Raw genomic sequence first — 15,859 nt, forward strand, 5'->3', positions numbered from 1 at the left:
AAGGAAGAAATGCAAGTTTCATCTTGAAGAATTGTAGGCTAATGTAAATCTTTGAGTTCAAGATTCAGTCACGTTAAAAGTCATTTTGGCCTTACGGGAATGAGCTATACGCTAAGCAGTTAATAAAGGTATTCATCATCTTAACCCTTACTTTCCACATAACTTTCTGAACATCTTTGAAGCCAAAGCTTTGCGTTTCTGCCCAGTGAATTCACTGCAATTATAAACGGTCTACCAAAATAAAACATCAAATAAAAAAGGTTGGTAAAATGTGCCGACAAATGCATATGGCAAAATGTCTTCTAAAGCCAAAAATCGATAAAAATGGAGAGGAGACGCTATGTAAAAAATGACACTACACAAAAGCTTGTCACATGAACAGAGCTGACAAATTTAATATGGATGCTCCTTCACATTTGATTTTGTGTAAAATAAAAAATAAACCGTGCTTATTTAATCGCAATAAATTGGGTAATTTTGTACAACTTGAATGAGTATAAGTGTAACATATCAGGATAGGAAAATCTTATAAAAAACAGAACTAATTCAATCATAAATTGAAATAAAGATTTTATTGAAAATTCTTTCATTCGGATACAATGTAACTCAAGGTGATTATGCATTTTGCATAATGATAATACACTACAAACATGAATAATTAACATTTTTTGTCATTTTACAGATGTGTATTCTACTGCAAATACAGCACCCTTATAATATTATTGCACAACTTGTTGGCTTACAGACAAAAAAGGACTATGCCACATAATATCTCTTAATGTATAAACTTCATTACAAAAATACTGAAATAAGAAAAAAATCAATGCATCATTTGTATACATTTTATTTGACAGTAACACAAGATATTTGACAAATCTATGGTATTCACACAACTGAGAGTAGCTGGCCTATTTGTGATTCACTTATGATGCAGTAAGTAAGAAGGCAAATAAAATGCCTATTTAAATTGCCACCTCACACAACATAAATAACTGTGTCATGGTCTATGGGGCTGTGAGCGCCCTCCAGTGGCAAGCAGAAGGCTGAAGACAGCAGCATTGGTGGCAAACTGAATGAGTCCAAAGGATGGAACCCCATATGTCTCATAAAGAAATCCTCCAATAGTCGGGCCCACCGTTCGCAAAAGAGACTGAACCGACGCACACAGACCCAGCATGGTTCCTGAGAACACCACACAAATTTAAAATGTGCTTTATTGTCAGCCTAGAACCAATTCATGCTTAAAGAAAACATGGAGAGGCCAATTTTATAGTGTAATAAATAGCATTTAGTATAATGATGAAAAATCCAATTCGTAGAATAAAAACACAATTGTTACTGTTTTCAATCTCAGGTCGATTATTGCACTACCAGTTTCTTTGTAGAAAAGGTCTTCAAACTGTCCCTGATGGAATATGGTATTATTCTCCACCTCATTTATGCATTTGGTAGTACATTTATGCATACATTTATCCAAAGTAACTAACAGTGCATTCCATGTATGCATTATACTGTATCAGTATGTGTGTTTCCTGGGATTGAATTCACAATGCACTGCAATATCAACCAATCATCTCACTTGATTAGTACAGTTAATGTAAAAGAAATTGAAAATCTATGTTGATATTTCCTACTGACACACTTGAATAAATAAACATTTAAAACATGTAACTCATAAAATGCGCTCGTGACTTGTGCACAGTACTGTATGCTTGTGTGTAAATGCATAAACGTGTGTGGATTACCTGTGTCAGATGGAGAGACGCTCTTAGTCAACATGCTATCTGTGATGACATTGAAGATACTGAGAGAGAACATCATTGGAATCACAATGAAACAAAACTGAAACACGATGGTCATCATAGCCTGAAACACACAAAAACACACATACATACACATATTTCTAGCGGAGTCACGTAATCCAGCTATTTGACAAATATTGTGTAAATACTTCTTAAAATAATTATGATATGTGATATGTTTACCTGTGCAAGTCCAACCAGACTGGACAACCCAATAGAGAAGAGCAATAAAGAATATTCTGGAAATCTAGATGTTAGACGCCCAATTACAGCACCTTGAATTACCTGAAACAAGAAACCAGTGTACATTGTATTACCATAGCAGCTACGGAATTTAAACAACAATTTATCCGATACATGACTGAAACGAAACTTTGCATGTACCATATTTACAATCCCAAAATATGCCATCAAATATCCATTCTGTTCTGCCTGCAGTTGGAAGAAGTTTATAGCAATGATGGAGAACATAACTTGAAATATACCTGAAATACAAACCAATTGACAAATAGATGAGACAAAACACATTCAACATTTAGGTATTTATTCACTTTAGAGCGTTTCAATATATTTAAGAAAGAGACAAATTACAGCAACACTATGTAATACATGTATTCACCTGTTGGTAATCCAGAAATAATCTTCACTGTAAATGTTTTGGCAACACCTGGAAATTTCATCAATCTAGTAATCTCCCCCAGATTAAACACAGATTTAGATGGTTCCTTCTCTAAACACACAAACACACATACATAATGCTAAAAATTGCTGTGCATTTCTGTTGTGTCTGGGTATGATTTATGTATCTGCACGTATGTCCTACTTTCACTCTCTGGCGTAGTGTGTACTTTGGTCTGTTTAGGGATGAAGTTCCACACCAACAGGAAAGATACAAAACTCCCTACAGCTGCAAAAGATGCTGCAAACGTTTCCCTGAATAAACACACATAAGCATTGCAATTGAAGTTCTTATGTAGTGGATCAGTGCTGCTTTGTTCAGACTGAACAGAGCTTTAGATTCAATTATATTTGTTTAAATAGCCTCAGGGTGGAAAATGTTTAATTTATAGGGATGTAACGATACTTCGTATTACGATATTTCGCGATGCAAAAATGTTACGATGCGCATCGTAGAGAGATGGGGATATTTTACGATATGTTTAATTGTATTCGTTCAGCGATCAAACCTACAGCGCGTCACGTGTGCGGTAGAGAGAGAAGCACAAGACAATAGGCTTGTTCGACTTGATGCGGCGCAGAAGATCCGACAGGCGGATGACATCAAAGTACCGCGAGAGCGATTCGAAAAACGATAAAAAGTTTGCTTTCGAATCGCTCTCGCGGTACTTTGATGCCATCCGCCTGTCGGATCTTGCAGCGAACCATCAAATCGAACAAGCCTACAATCTGTGTCTCCAAGTGGTTTACAAAGCGTCATATTTTCCTTCACAATCGCCGTTCAAACACAGCAAACTTGAAGCGTGACTGCAGGCGAGTCACCCCGAAACTCATTACAAAGGCAAGTACAAACGTTTTTAAATGCCAATGTTAATTTATCCGCTAACGTGAGCTGCTGCATAACGTTATATGCAACATAAAGTAACGTTAAGCCAAAAAAAACCAGCGCTGTTCCGATCAGAGAAGCGATGAAGTGAGTCGTACTGTACATTAAAAGATCGAATGACATGTTAAAAAACAAGTATGTGATTTGCATGATTGAAGAAATGTAATACAGTTTATGTAATATGTCTTTATGAAAGATTTTTCTCATTCATTAGTTACTGTCTCAAACAAAGACAGCGCAGCTTCAAAGAGACACGAGCTAATAGCGCTTGAGTGTGAGCTCTGTCAGAGCGTTTCATTGGTTGAATGTAGTGAATGAACACGCCCTTCACTGAAAGAACGAGTCAATTAAGTCAAAATGAGACTGAATGAACTGCTACATGTCGTTCATGGTCTAATATTCTCTGTGTTGCAACAATGCATATCCAGTAGTTACTGAACTTTTCTGAAAAATAAAGGTAATGACCTGGTTTCATTTAATTCCAAGGTAAAGTAAATTATGTCGAAACAGTTAAATCTTTGTATGGAACATTTAATTACACCAATTAAATGAGTTAATCCAGATAGATTTTAGTAGACTAATATAATGTAGATTTCGTCGACTAAAAATAGACTAAAACTATGATAAATTGAGATGACTAAAACTAAATTGCATTTTAGTCAAAAGACTATGACTAAAACTAAATCAAAATTTGCTGTCAAAATTGACACTGACCTTAATTCTAATTTCAGTTAAGCCTTAAAATGTTAAAATTCTTTATTAAGTTGTATGTGCAACAAAATAAGTTACTGAAATTGTTAATATTTTGAAAATAAATGTTATTTGAATTTCAGTTTCATTTTTTAATTTTGTTCAAAAAATCGAGATGTGTTTCATATCGTGAACCCAGCATCGAGATATGTACCGAATCGTGAGCTGAGTGTATCGTTACACCCCTATTTATTTGCACTTGCTGTCTGTGCTGTTGTTAGTGCCCAATTCACTAAACAATTATCGACATCTGGTTGTGGTGCACACACCCAAGGAATTGCTCTGTGTGATTCTCAAAGCTGGCTAGTTATGAGATTTGGTTGTAGAGGATGCAAAAGGCCACAGTACTATGCTGGGACTGTACAGCATCGTTCTACTACTCTAAACCTGGCACCTGAAAACGTTCATTGATGCAGGTGGAATCAAATGTGCAGTAACCATTTTATTTAAATAAAAAAATAAAACAAAATATTAAGTGACATTACAGTTACATAGTGTATAATGATAGTGTTTAATAGCCGTGAAAAAAGCACTCAGAGCATTTGTGAGATCCCACAGTGCAACCCACTCTGCACAGCAATTACACCATAAAAATTACGTCATAAAATTATTCCCTTAATGTTAACATGTATTTCTGTAACTCTAACTATCATATGTGGTATCATTTGAAAGCTTAGGGTCTCTAGTTTCTGGAGAAGTGCAGCATTTTGGCATTTATCGTACATAAAATAACTTATTTAGGCTGAAAATCATCATATCACCATTAGGGTTGGGCGATGTCTACCAAATTGGCATCGGACGATGCCTACAGTGAAACATCATCGTGATGGACGATGACATCGGGGGGCGGAGCGAGGGGGCGGGGTTATATAAGTTTGCTGGATGGCCATCTGCCAATACATTAAAAACAATTATATCAGGGCTCCTGACTGCCAAAAATCGCATTTTGCGACAAGTTTTCAAGACAGCGTACTTTTCAACAAGTATTTGCCTATGTACGACCTGCACATTTTGAATTTCTTCCAGTTGTTATTTCACGTGGAAAGACGAGTAGATCTTGAGCCCACCAGTGCAGACTGTGTGTTCATGTTTGTATATCCTGGTGGGGACCTAAACCTGAATGCACACCAACACATGGGGACTGGTGTCACTGTGGGGACCAAAATTGAGGTCCCCATGGGCAAAAAAGCTAATAAATTGTACAGAACAACTTTTTTTTTTTTTTAAATCTAAAAATGCAAAAAGTGTTCTATGATCTTTAGGTTTAGGGGTTGGGTTAGGGGTAGGGGATAAAATATACAGTTTGTACAGTATACAACTCATTACGCCTATGGACTGTCCCCATGGAGATAATAAACCAGACGTGTGTGTGTGTGTGTGTGTGTGTGTGTGTGTGTGTGTGTGTGTGTGTGTGTGTGTGTGTGTGCGCGTGTGATTAGTCAACTGCAGCGTCACTGATGTTTCCCGCTGCCATCGCGGACGTGCACAGTTCAGGTCGTCATTTACAAATTTTCACACACACAGCGTGAGCGCGTTACTATGATTCACTGTTTGCTTTCACTTTCTACGTCTGTCAAGTCTCGCACGCACATGCGTTTCCCAGCTTCCAAATCATACTCGACCGCAGAAAAGCGCGAATGGACGAGCTCGACACATGCGCAAAATGTCATACTGTGGACTCGGCTGTCAAAATTTGTCGTGCTGTACACGCGTACGGGATGTGCGGATGACCGCGGAACCTCCGAAAATTACGTCATGCAGGGGAACCACAATGCCAGCCCAACATCGTGATGGCTGTCAGCCATCGGCGATGGACGATGTCATCGTCTTTCGGCCCAACCCTAATCTCCATGTCATAACCCCTTTAAAATCATGTAATGATCATGAACATTTTTCATAACAATCAAATATGTCCAACATGTTCAAGTTATATATCAAATGAAAGCTCTTATTCTACAGAATATAGATCTCAAGTTGGATTTATTGATTTTTGACCACAGATCGAATGCAAGTTGAATAAATTATGATGTATGAAATTGATATTTGTAAACAAACAACACATTCATAAAATATCTAAGCTAATAACTGCATCCCACCATTACACTTAGCCACAAATGCTTCATAATCTTTTTCGTTAGGTTGTTTTCTACAAAATAAGTCCATTCCTACCTCTTTCGTGGTTTTAAAAAGTTAAATATCTGCTTCCAATGTCTCCCATCAATGTGCTTCGTGACATAAAAGCTTTCATAGTTAAAAATTCAGTAAAATATCTGAACCTCTGTCTATACACATGAGATACATATTAAAAGAAAGCTCAGACTCTGACCTCTATGTAGACCTCTCATTTGTCCAAATAGGTGAGATATGGCAATGCGCAACAGGGGAGGCGGACCAAAACACCACAAGCAAACTCAACACCAAGTTTTGCTTGTTACATGCACTTTCAGCTGTGTTACATGCAATTTTGAGAGGTTTACTGTGAAATTACACAAAAATATTCCATTTTTATACCACTGTATGTTGTTATGGGGTCTGTTTAAAATTGGGTATGCCAAATTCAGGTGGAAATTACGAAAAAAAAGGACACCTGAGTTGCTTTAGAATAATAATTGAACATTGTTGAATATTGTAATTATTGTCTCTCTCTATATACTGCCATGTTGACCGGAACTGCACACAAGCTTTTCACCCACTGTTGCACTTATGGCTGAGTGACAATAAAAGTATTTGATTTGAGTTGTATGTGTAAGTGTAGTGTGTCCTACCCAAACCGAGTGCTGAGAGTTCCACCCAATGATGATCCTGTGATCATGCCAATGCCAAAACAGAGACCGAGTTTTCCAAGAGCATCTGCCCGCTTCTCACTCGCTGACAGATCTGCTACCACCATTTGACATCCTTTTAAACACACACACACAAATACAGTTTAGTGCTTACGTACATGTTCATTCTTACATGTGTAACTGTGTATTAGAGCAATTCCTAGTTACCTGGCAGTACATGCATGAACACAGCAGGCAATTTGTGTATGAAAAGCATAAACGTGCTGTCAGCCACTGCCAGCATTGAGAAATAAACCACAGATGCCAAGCAGGACACAGACAGGGCTGCACGTGCTCCAAACACATCCGCAAACCTGAGAGTAGACATGGCACACACATCAAAACAAAGTATAATCAGAGACAGAATGGGAAGGTAATTGACAGGAAACTACATCTTACCTTCCATAAATAGGGCCTCCAATCAGCTGAATAACTCCAACTGTGGTCTGCAGATACCCGAACCAAATTGTGTCGAACCCAAGCCTCCTTGCCAAATACTGCTCCACAGAACACACAACTAAACATGCAATATACAACCCAAGCATTATAAAACCTCTCCATCTCTATCTCTCTCTGACTAGCTGGTGGAGCCTTATTAAACAGAACATGACAAACATTGTGGCCAGCTTTCAACTCAAGAGCAAGTATAACATTATATTCTTTATACTCTATTATATTACATTCTTGTTTTGTCAATAAAAACAATATATAATAAAATAAAAATTGTTATAATATTTGCATAAAATAAAGATTTTAGTGAAAATGTAGAACAGATGGCTCAATAATATGATAGCTATTTAACGTCATTGTAAATGTGAAATATGTGAACGACGAACCGGTGTTATGGAGAACTGGAGGAAGAGCCAGGTGATGTCCAGAATTACGATGAGGTAAGTGATGTAAATCACTTTCTGCTTCTTTGCTGCATCCATAATCGACAGTTATTTACGCGTTAACTTTCTCGACCAAAGGACATTTAGGCTTTATTCCACTCGATCTCCTCCTTACAGTTCAATAAAAGCATCCGATCAAATGTGTCCACGGTCATACTTCGGAGTCCATGCAAAAGCACGACAACAGCTCTTACCCCTAGGTGGATGTAACAGTAAGAGCTGTGTATAAGTGACAAAGCATAATTCATGTGAGTGAAAGGTTGAGCCCAACAACGCGCTGCGCTGAACTTCGACCCCGTTTACTCTCACAAGTTACAACAGGTTGTAGGACTTTGAACAGTTCGCTATTTATTCAGTTTTTGTTGAAACAAATAACCGGTAACGAGACTGGATTATGGAAAATAAGTAAAGAAAACCCTTAATGCTACACCCTCGCCATTTTGTTGTAAATAATGCCGAGGAAAATCCTCTTCCTCTCTGTGTCGGGACCACTGGAGGCGTGACTATGAGCCGCATACAGGTCACTAAACCCTAACAAACCTGGCCGACTGATTATGCATCCGAAGTCACTCGAGATGTTTTTAGGTTAGAACTTTCAGCAGAATACAATTTCTTTCTACACGGTAAATGTAATTTTTATTTAAAGTTTTACTTTTATTTTGTATAATAACATGAACCAAAAAAAATTGTCAGGAATCACAATAAATCAGGTTGGTTTCATAAGCACACAAAATACCCACAATGGTGTAAAATGAAGCGCAGCAATTTTTTTATTTAAATATAATACAGAGTTTATCTGTAATATGTTATTTACCTTGACCAGCAGAGTATTCAATAAACATAAAAAAGGCAAAATATTAAAACTTCACAAAGCTAAGTACAGTCTGAACAAAAAATATATATTTATGTACAAATATAACAATTAAAATGCACAAACAGGATGTGACTTTCTTTTGTAAAAAATTATCAGTAGGTATATACTGAACATTTACAGTATATAAAACAATTCCTGAAATATTTGACCAGTAACTTGAAATGCTTATAAACTTATTGCACTTATATGGTCCCAACAATCACAGTAGTAGTAAATAGCCCATATACTTTTTTATAATAATTCTCTGCTGGTTTTGACTCCTAGGTATAGAAAATTGGTAACACTTTACAATAAGGTTCAGTTTGTTAACATTATTTACATAAGTTAACATGACCTAATCATTAGTTAACATGACCTAACAATAAACAATACTGGTACAGCATTTATTCATCTTAATGTTAATGTCAACATTTATGAATAACTTTTTAATCACATGTATCTATTAATATTAGTTAATGCACAATGGACTTAAATGAATTATTATGCTTTTAACTAACATTAAACAAGTTTTTAAATGCTGTAAAATATTGCTTAAATACATGTTAGTTACTGGATCAATCGATGTGATCTTATTGTAAAGAGTTACCAAAATTATTTCATTTAAATATTTGGACAGATGCAATTGCAGTGTTACTTGTTATTAACCTGCAGTGAAGGGATTGGATGTATTACTTTAGGGAAGTAAGAAATAAGGTGTTGGTGTGTTTATTACAGAAGACACTATAATGGAGGTTCTACAGAGCAATAGGAGGGTTTTCAATAGTGAAGGAATGGATAAAACTGTACTGTATTTATTCCCCTTCATACAACCTAAAATGGAAAGTAAATATTGGGAAAGCCCAATATGTAATTCTGTAATAAGCCTATGTACACCCACCTCTTGTGAAACCGGCCGCTTGCTCCTTAAATATCCAAGGCCTCTGTAACTTATCAGATTTAATTACGTACCCGTCAGATGAGAGGAAATAAAAAGAACTGCATCACAAACTAAAGCAAAACCAACTGAGAAACAATGCTAGGACCATTCAAGAGAAATGGCATGTTTTCATCAGTAGGATAAATTCCTCACAGGTTATTGCACATCTTCATTATGACAAATGAAGATGAAAACATGAGAATGTTTAAGATGAGAAAACGCATATGTCATATTACATTATGAAAACATTACCACTTTTTTCTATGTGAATTATAACAACACGGCACTGCCACTTCACTTCTGTACTTGATTAAAATGAATAAAACTATAAAATATTTGGCATACTTCTTTATAAACAAACATACTTAAATAAATAGATTTTGTTTTTTGTTTCTTTCAATTAAACTATCAATTTAAAAAGTGTTGACAGCAGTGCAGAGTCATGTTCAGGGCAGAGGGTCAGGCATTATGATAGCCATTTTTAGATTTTTTCAAGGGTTCAAAGTTCTCATAAATAGTGAGTGCAGCTGTGTTTTGGTAGATCAAGTCTACATTGTTTCCAGTCCTAGACCTGATGAAGTCCATGGCACACTGGTTAAGAAACACATATTGATCCTGCAGAATTAGAGAATGTAAAGGTCCACATTGTTAGAAAACAAGAACCTGATAATAGCCTGTCACACATCAACATTCTTTCAATTGGTGCTTTCAATTGGTGCTGCTACTGTTCACAAATGTCACAGCTTTTTATCTTTAATCTATATTGATGACATTTTCTCTACCAAAAATGTTGCCTGGTGAAGATGTATGTGTGACTAATGTATGTGTCTGTACAGCCAACAGAAATATTATGTTGTTTATTGATTACCTCTGTCTGCACCATCAGTGGTCTATGCATGCGTAAATCATGGATGATCCCATATACATCCACTACACCATCACGTTCAATCTGAAAGATTAATCGATCAATGGCGATCAAAGTTCCTGTCCGGCCCACACCTGCACTGTATTTTGGGAACAGAAAGAAATTCAGTTTGCATTTAATATTCAAGGCACAGTATGTTTCCTTGAAACGATATGTACCATTTCTTTCTCTAAACTATGTTCAAGTATTCAGAAAATGTTCAGTACCTGCAGTGCACAAGTGTGGGTGAATGTCGTGAGTACTGCTCCATGTGTTCTCGGACCAGGTGCCTGAAGTTGATGAGAAGCTCAGTGGTCTCAGGTACACCGTGATCCGGCCATGCAGTGAAATGGAAGTGACGAACTGATCGTGTCTCTGCTGTTCTCACCTGTGGACAGATCACAGGACAGATTTATGCCACAACTGTGATGCATGATGTTAGAAAAAGACAACACGAACGTACTTACATTTTTTACTTCAAAGTCACTTATGGTCCAGTCCTCTAGTGGGATTTCAGAAGTAGTCGTCACTGTCAGATTGTTAAAACTTGTCATGTCTGATGGCCAGTATTCCTCACATTTTACCTTAAAGGGACAGCAATAATTTCAGTACAATGTTTGTTAAATAGATGCAAAAAAACACTGAATATGCAAAAAACACAATGCTGAATATACATAAAATGAATGTGATGAGTTTATTAATGACTAATGCTAAATACAATCTAAGATAATGGTCAGAATTATATATACAGTATTACATGTCAGGTGAGAATACAGATAATTTAGAATGGCTTCTGTACCCGTCCTTGCTCATTGCACTTGGTGAGCATGACAATGGTGTGCACATTTTTCTCCCAGATCATCCTCCAAAAGTCATTGACAGTGCAGGGCAGAGGTCCTTGTGCTGCGATAAACTCCTTCTTTGATGTGTAACCCTGTAAACACAGAGTTAACATGAGAATTGTGTGAAAAAGCCAGCTGTGATCTGATATATTCTTGCTTTGAGCTTTTCTCCTCCTTACGGGCATGTAGCTGGCATTAATGTACTCATCAAATGGGCTGCTGGGCACAGAGAGCTTAACTCGAGATGAATCATCTGCCGAGAAGACATGAACCATGTTCAGATTAGAAACACGGGAAAAAAATGACCAAAATAGACTAGACAGCAGCAGACTTACATGGCAGCACATTGTTATAACGATTCTTGGCTTTGTTTTCAGGGGCCATAGCGACGGTTTTTGCCTGATTTATTCCAACCGGCCTTAGATTCTACAAACACATAAAAATAATGAATATATAAAATGAATAATAAACAAAAATACAAAGCAGCTTATTCAACACCATTCATAGATTTCTCTTTTAGTTAATGATAAATAAAGCATTCATTTCTCCGTGATTACTATTTTATTAAATGCATAATTCAAAAAGTCACAATGTGTCTATATATAATATGGGAATGCAGCATGTACAAAGAGCAAGCTTCAAAGAGCTGTTGTGGTCTGTCTACTGGCAACACTAGCACCACCTTGAGGTCTTGCTTAGTCAGTAAACAAGCATTTGGTCAAATCTAACCAAATGTGACTTAAAGGCGGGGTGTCCGATTTCCGAATTACACTCGTTTAGACAAAGTCGGTCAGAGTACCAAAACAACCTTGTAGCCAATCAGCAGTAAGGTGTACAGTACAGTGCACAGGACGGACAGTAGTTGAGCTGAGCGCTGACGAAAGCAAAAGATGGGGGTAGGGGTGTGTCTGTTTTGGTGATTTGAACATCAACAACGGCTAAGAGAAATCAGACACCACACCTTTAACAGCAGTCCGAGATTTAGCAGCTGCTACTTTTTAAAAAAAGTTCCAATAAAATATTTTTCTAAAATAAAGTCAATATTTTGAAAAATCACCTCAAATTCTTCAGCAAATCCACAGAAAGAATCAGCTCTTTGCCTCTTGTAGTAGGCCTCATAATCTTCCACCTTGATTGGATTACTCCTGTGACATCATTAAATAATAAACCACAGAATATATGTATTAAACCATACAACACACTGCATAATAATAATAATAATAATAATAATATAAGACAGTATAATTATAAACATCATTTGAACATATACTTTACAGCATAAACACAATAAACAGAAACAATATATATCTTTATCAGACCCAGCTGAAAAATATGTTATTTTTTATAAAATTATCTAATTTTATTTAAACACAAATGCTAACAAAAAAGAGAGCGAGAACAGACAGAGTACTTACACTTTGTTTCTGTAAGAAAATAAGAATGAATTAGTGTTAGGTTTATAATAAATATTTAATTATTCTTTCAATTAGTTTTTAGAACACACTGTGCCATTTGATGAGAATAGTACACTTACCGTATGGAGTGGATAGGAACACTAGTAGAATCATCTTTTCTTTGTTTCCTGATTTAAGATAAGTTGAATTATTACACCACTAAAGCAGAGATTTAAAGAAGTACAGCTCACCCAAATATGAAACTTATCTCATAATTTACCCTGGCACCATCCCAGTCTTTTTGATATTTGGGTGAACTATGCCTTTAATTAAGGAACTAGCAGTATGTGAATAACTCTGCTTGCCATTAACAAATGAAACGTGGTAAAGTTTATCCAGTTCAGTTAATCATTATACATCTATTATCTAACACTGTGGTAAACAAAATAAAGAAAAAACGAATTTGCCCGTGAAACTCAAACACACTTTACGATCCAATAAATTCCTACACAAAATTTTCCTGTTCCTCTAAAATGCATCACATGACGTTGGTAAATATTTAATGTTTGAATCCAAGCATGAATAATGTCCTACCGTCTACAAGCCACAACACCGATCATGATTACAATGAGAACAGCAATGACACCGACTCCTCCAGCTACACACCAAATTACCACTGGGAGATGAAGAAAGATGCTTTTTATAGTATACATTAATTACACTAGGTTATGTTAAAGTCACCATGTACAATAAGTATGCTGTTCACAAATGGATTGTGCCTTTGACAGAAATGTGATCAATGTTTTTACTATAAATGCTAATCAAATACACTGTTCTCAAAGGAATGATAGAAAGAAAATACACACACATGCATTGCCTGATCAAGAAAACCAGCATGGATGTGTTACTGTGAAAAAGCTGATGTGACATAGTCAGTGCTTTGAATATTACCTGGGTTCTCTGGCAGAATGATGGAGGTTTGATAAAACTGGGATATGGAGTAGTATGAATTAGACACGTTTACTAAATTGTTGGTTATCTCCAGATGAGTGAAAGTGATGATAGCAAAACTGCAAAAAGCAGAACACAGCAACAGAGGCCGTGTAACATTTAGCAAACATTTGAGCAAGCCACAACACTACTCATGAATTTGCACAGCAAGGAAAAATTAAGAATAAAGTCCAGGAGTTTAGTTATATTAGTGACAAAGTATGCATTACATTGGGTTTTACTGTATCCAGCAAAGAGCTTACAGAATAACACTTAAAGGGTTTACCGGTAACTGCCTTTAGCATAAAGTTCCCCATTTGTGTAACCGTTCCACTGTGTCTGATCTCCAATGACAATGGTGTGTTCATCCACATTTCTGTGCGCCGTTGCTTTGACAATAGCCAGGTAAGCGGAGCACCGATTCGCTTTCCAGTTCTCATAGGTATTTAACAGCCATTGGTTAGACTCAGTATGGCAACCTGTGGAAGTAAAACTCACAAGTTTTAATTACCAACTAACAGAACCATTTTACAGGAAATGAAGATGAGTGTTTATATTATTGAATTGTAGAAAATGTTGACATTATACAGTCTGAATAAACATCTATAAGACATACCAGTAGCGTCGGAGCATACAAGGACACCATAATAAAGCACGGGACCATTGGAGTCATTAAAGACTTCCGGCTGAAGAATCACAGTAAACTTGTTGTATTGTGTATCACACACTTTCGCTGCTGTTTCTATTGTAGGGACAACAGGTCCTATACACATAAAAGACAGAAAATATATGTAGAGACATATAGAGCAAGCAGAATGTTAAATATTATACAAATAAAAATAAATCTCATTACTTGTGATTCCAGTCATACAGTGGACCGTCTTCGCTGTACTTTTGTTGCCACAGCCGATGGTCCAGAGAGTGGCAATGTAAGAAGTTTTGTACTTGAGTCCAGTGAAGCTGTGGTTGAAGCAGGTGTTTGAAGCTGTAGTTGAAGCTGAAGAATCGGAGGAAGAGAGCTTGAGTTCAAAGGCCAGATATCCACCAGTAGGAGAACTCCATGAGAGCATGAGCATTGGTAGAGTTAGATTAGGACCAATACAGGTCAAAGTCTCCACTGGAGCTGCATCTGTACATACAAAATATCACTGTATTGAGTCTTATCAGAGTCTAATGAAATCCGCTATAATACATAGCTTCCGTTGATTTACACTTCTAATGAAAGAGTCCTCAGAACTCATGAACTAGTATTGTTCTTTAGTAGAGGTTATATTAGCATTGTAGAAGATTACTGAGTTTTTGTTACTTATTTGAAAACATTTTGTACAATATACACAATCAAAGACTTTCACTGCCCTTACCAGATCTGTTTATCTAGGGTGTTTGTATTTTAGCAGTGCGAGCTTGTGTGCGTTTGTATTAACCTGTACATGCTTCCAGCCGCTCATCATCTCCCTCCGTGTCGTCAGAAGTGCTGCTCCTCACACTGATGATATACTGTGTGGAAGGCATCAGATTTTCCACAGTAAATCTTCCTGAACTGGTTGAGTAATTCCTTGGCTCCGCCTTCTCGTACACTCTTACTACATACTTTGTGACCCTTTCCACTTCCGCCCATGTTATGGAGATGGCATTTGTTTTCATGGAAATAATTTGGAGGTTTCGGACAGGATAAGGCTCTGCAAACCGATACAGGAAGGGATAAGGGTTTTTAACAGAACAATTGAACACTCTTATACTGTAGCAATTTTATAAAAGACTTGTCGGTGCAGTATTGACGTTGTGTAAGAAATTGAGTCACTCGAGTTCACACTAAAAACTGTAAAATGCTACAGGAAGACGTACAGGTACATGACACACATAAATGTAACTTCTTGCCCTTTGCCTACAATTTGGGAGGCTATTCTTGGCTCTTATTGGCTGACTTTTCTTCATTATTCAGTCATCCGTTTCAAAAACATTCCATTAATTTACAATTGTAGTTTGGTAATGAAAGAAAATAATACATTTGCACAATGTTTCCTAATATTTCAGAAAAACTTTAAGGCATAGGGCTTCAGATCTAAAGGTATTTAATGTCAAGAGAATTTTTTTACTTAAATGTTACT

General features: G+C 36.6%; 2 protein-coding genes across 2 annotated transcripts in view; both read right to left on the minus strand.

The window, feature by feature from the left end:
* Positions 1 to 557: 557 nt before the first annotated feature.
* Positions 558 to 8,284, minus strand: slc22a18 (solute carrier family 22 member 18). Its single transcript, XM_057337965.1, has 10 exons — positions 7,775 to 8,284; positions 7,338 to 7,435; positions 7,107 to 7,252; positions 6,882 to 7,014; positions 2,626 to 2,735; positions 2,422 to 2,532; positions 2,187 to 2,287; positions 1,986 to 2,087; positions 1,746 to 1,866; positions 558 to 1,182 (listed from the first exon to the last, which is right to left on the minus strand). The coding sequence occupies exons 1-10, from the start codon at positions 7,868 to 7,870 to the stop codon at positions 998 to 1,000; spliced, it is 1,203 nt and encodes a 400-aa protein (XP_057193948.1). The 5' UTR covers positions 7,871 to 8,284; the 3' UTR covers positions 558 to 997.
* Positions 8,285 to 8,517: 233 nt separating this feature from the next.
* The window catches only part of ptprja (protein tyrosine phosphatase receptor type Ja), a 29,627-nt gene continuing 22,285 nt past the window's right edge, over positions 8,518 to 15,859 (minus strand). Inside the window, exons 17-32 of the mRNA XM_057337976.1 lie at positions 15,176 to 15,430; positions 14,605 to 14,880; positions 14,368 to 14,514; positions 14,038 to 14,230; positions 13,713 to 13,831; positions 13,356 to 13,437; positions 12,902 to 12,949; positions 12,783 to 12,791; positions 12,425 to 12,512; positions 11,703 to 11,793; positions 11,547 to 11,620; positions 11,325 to 11,459; positions 10,993 to 11,109; positions 10,753 to 10,913; positions 10,490 to 10,625; positions 8,518 to 10,236 (exon numbers count right to left, since the gene is read on the minus strand). Coding sequence (XP_057193959.1) covers positions 10,081 to 10,236; positions 10,490 to 10,625; positions 10,753 to 10,913; positions 10,993 to 11,109; positions 11,325 to 11,459; positions 11,547 to 11,620; positions 11,703 to 11,793; positions 12,425 to 12,512; positions 12,783 to 12,791; positions 12,902 to 12,949; positions 13,356 to 13,437; positions 13,713 to 13,831; positions 14,038 to 14,230; positions 14,368 to 14,514; positions 14,605 to 14,880; positions 15,176 to 15,430 — 2,087 coding nt within the window. The 3' untranslated portion in view covers positions 8,518 to 10,080. The remainder of the gene's footprint in view (positions 10,237 to 10,489; positions 10,626 to 10,752; positions 10,914 to 10,992; positions 11,110 to 11,324; positions 11,460 to 11,546; positions 11,621 to 11,702; positions 11,794 to 12,424; positions 12,513 to 12,782; positions 12,792 to 12,901; positions 12,950 to 13,355; positions 13,438 to 13,712; positions 13,832 to 14,037; positions 14,231 to 14,367; positions 14,515 to 14,604; positions 14,881 to 15,175; positions 15,431 to 15,859) is intronic.

Source organism: Triplophysa rosa, linkage group LG1 (genome assembly GCF_024868665.1).
Source record: "Triplophysa rosa linkage group LG1, Trosa_1v2, whole genome shotgun sequence".
NCBI lineage: Eukaryota > Metazoa > Chordata > Actinopteri > Cypriniformes > Nemacheilidae > Triplophysa > Triplophysa rosa.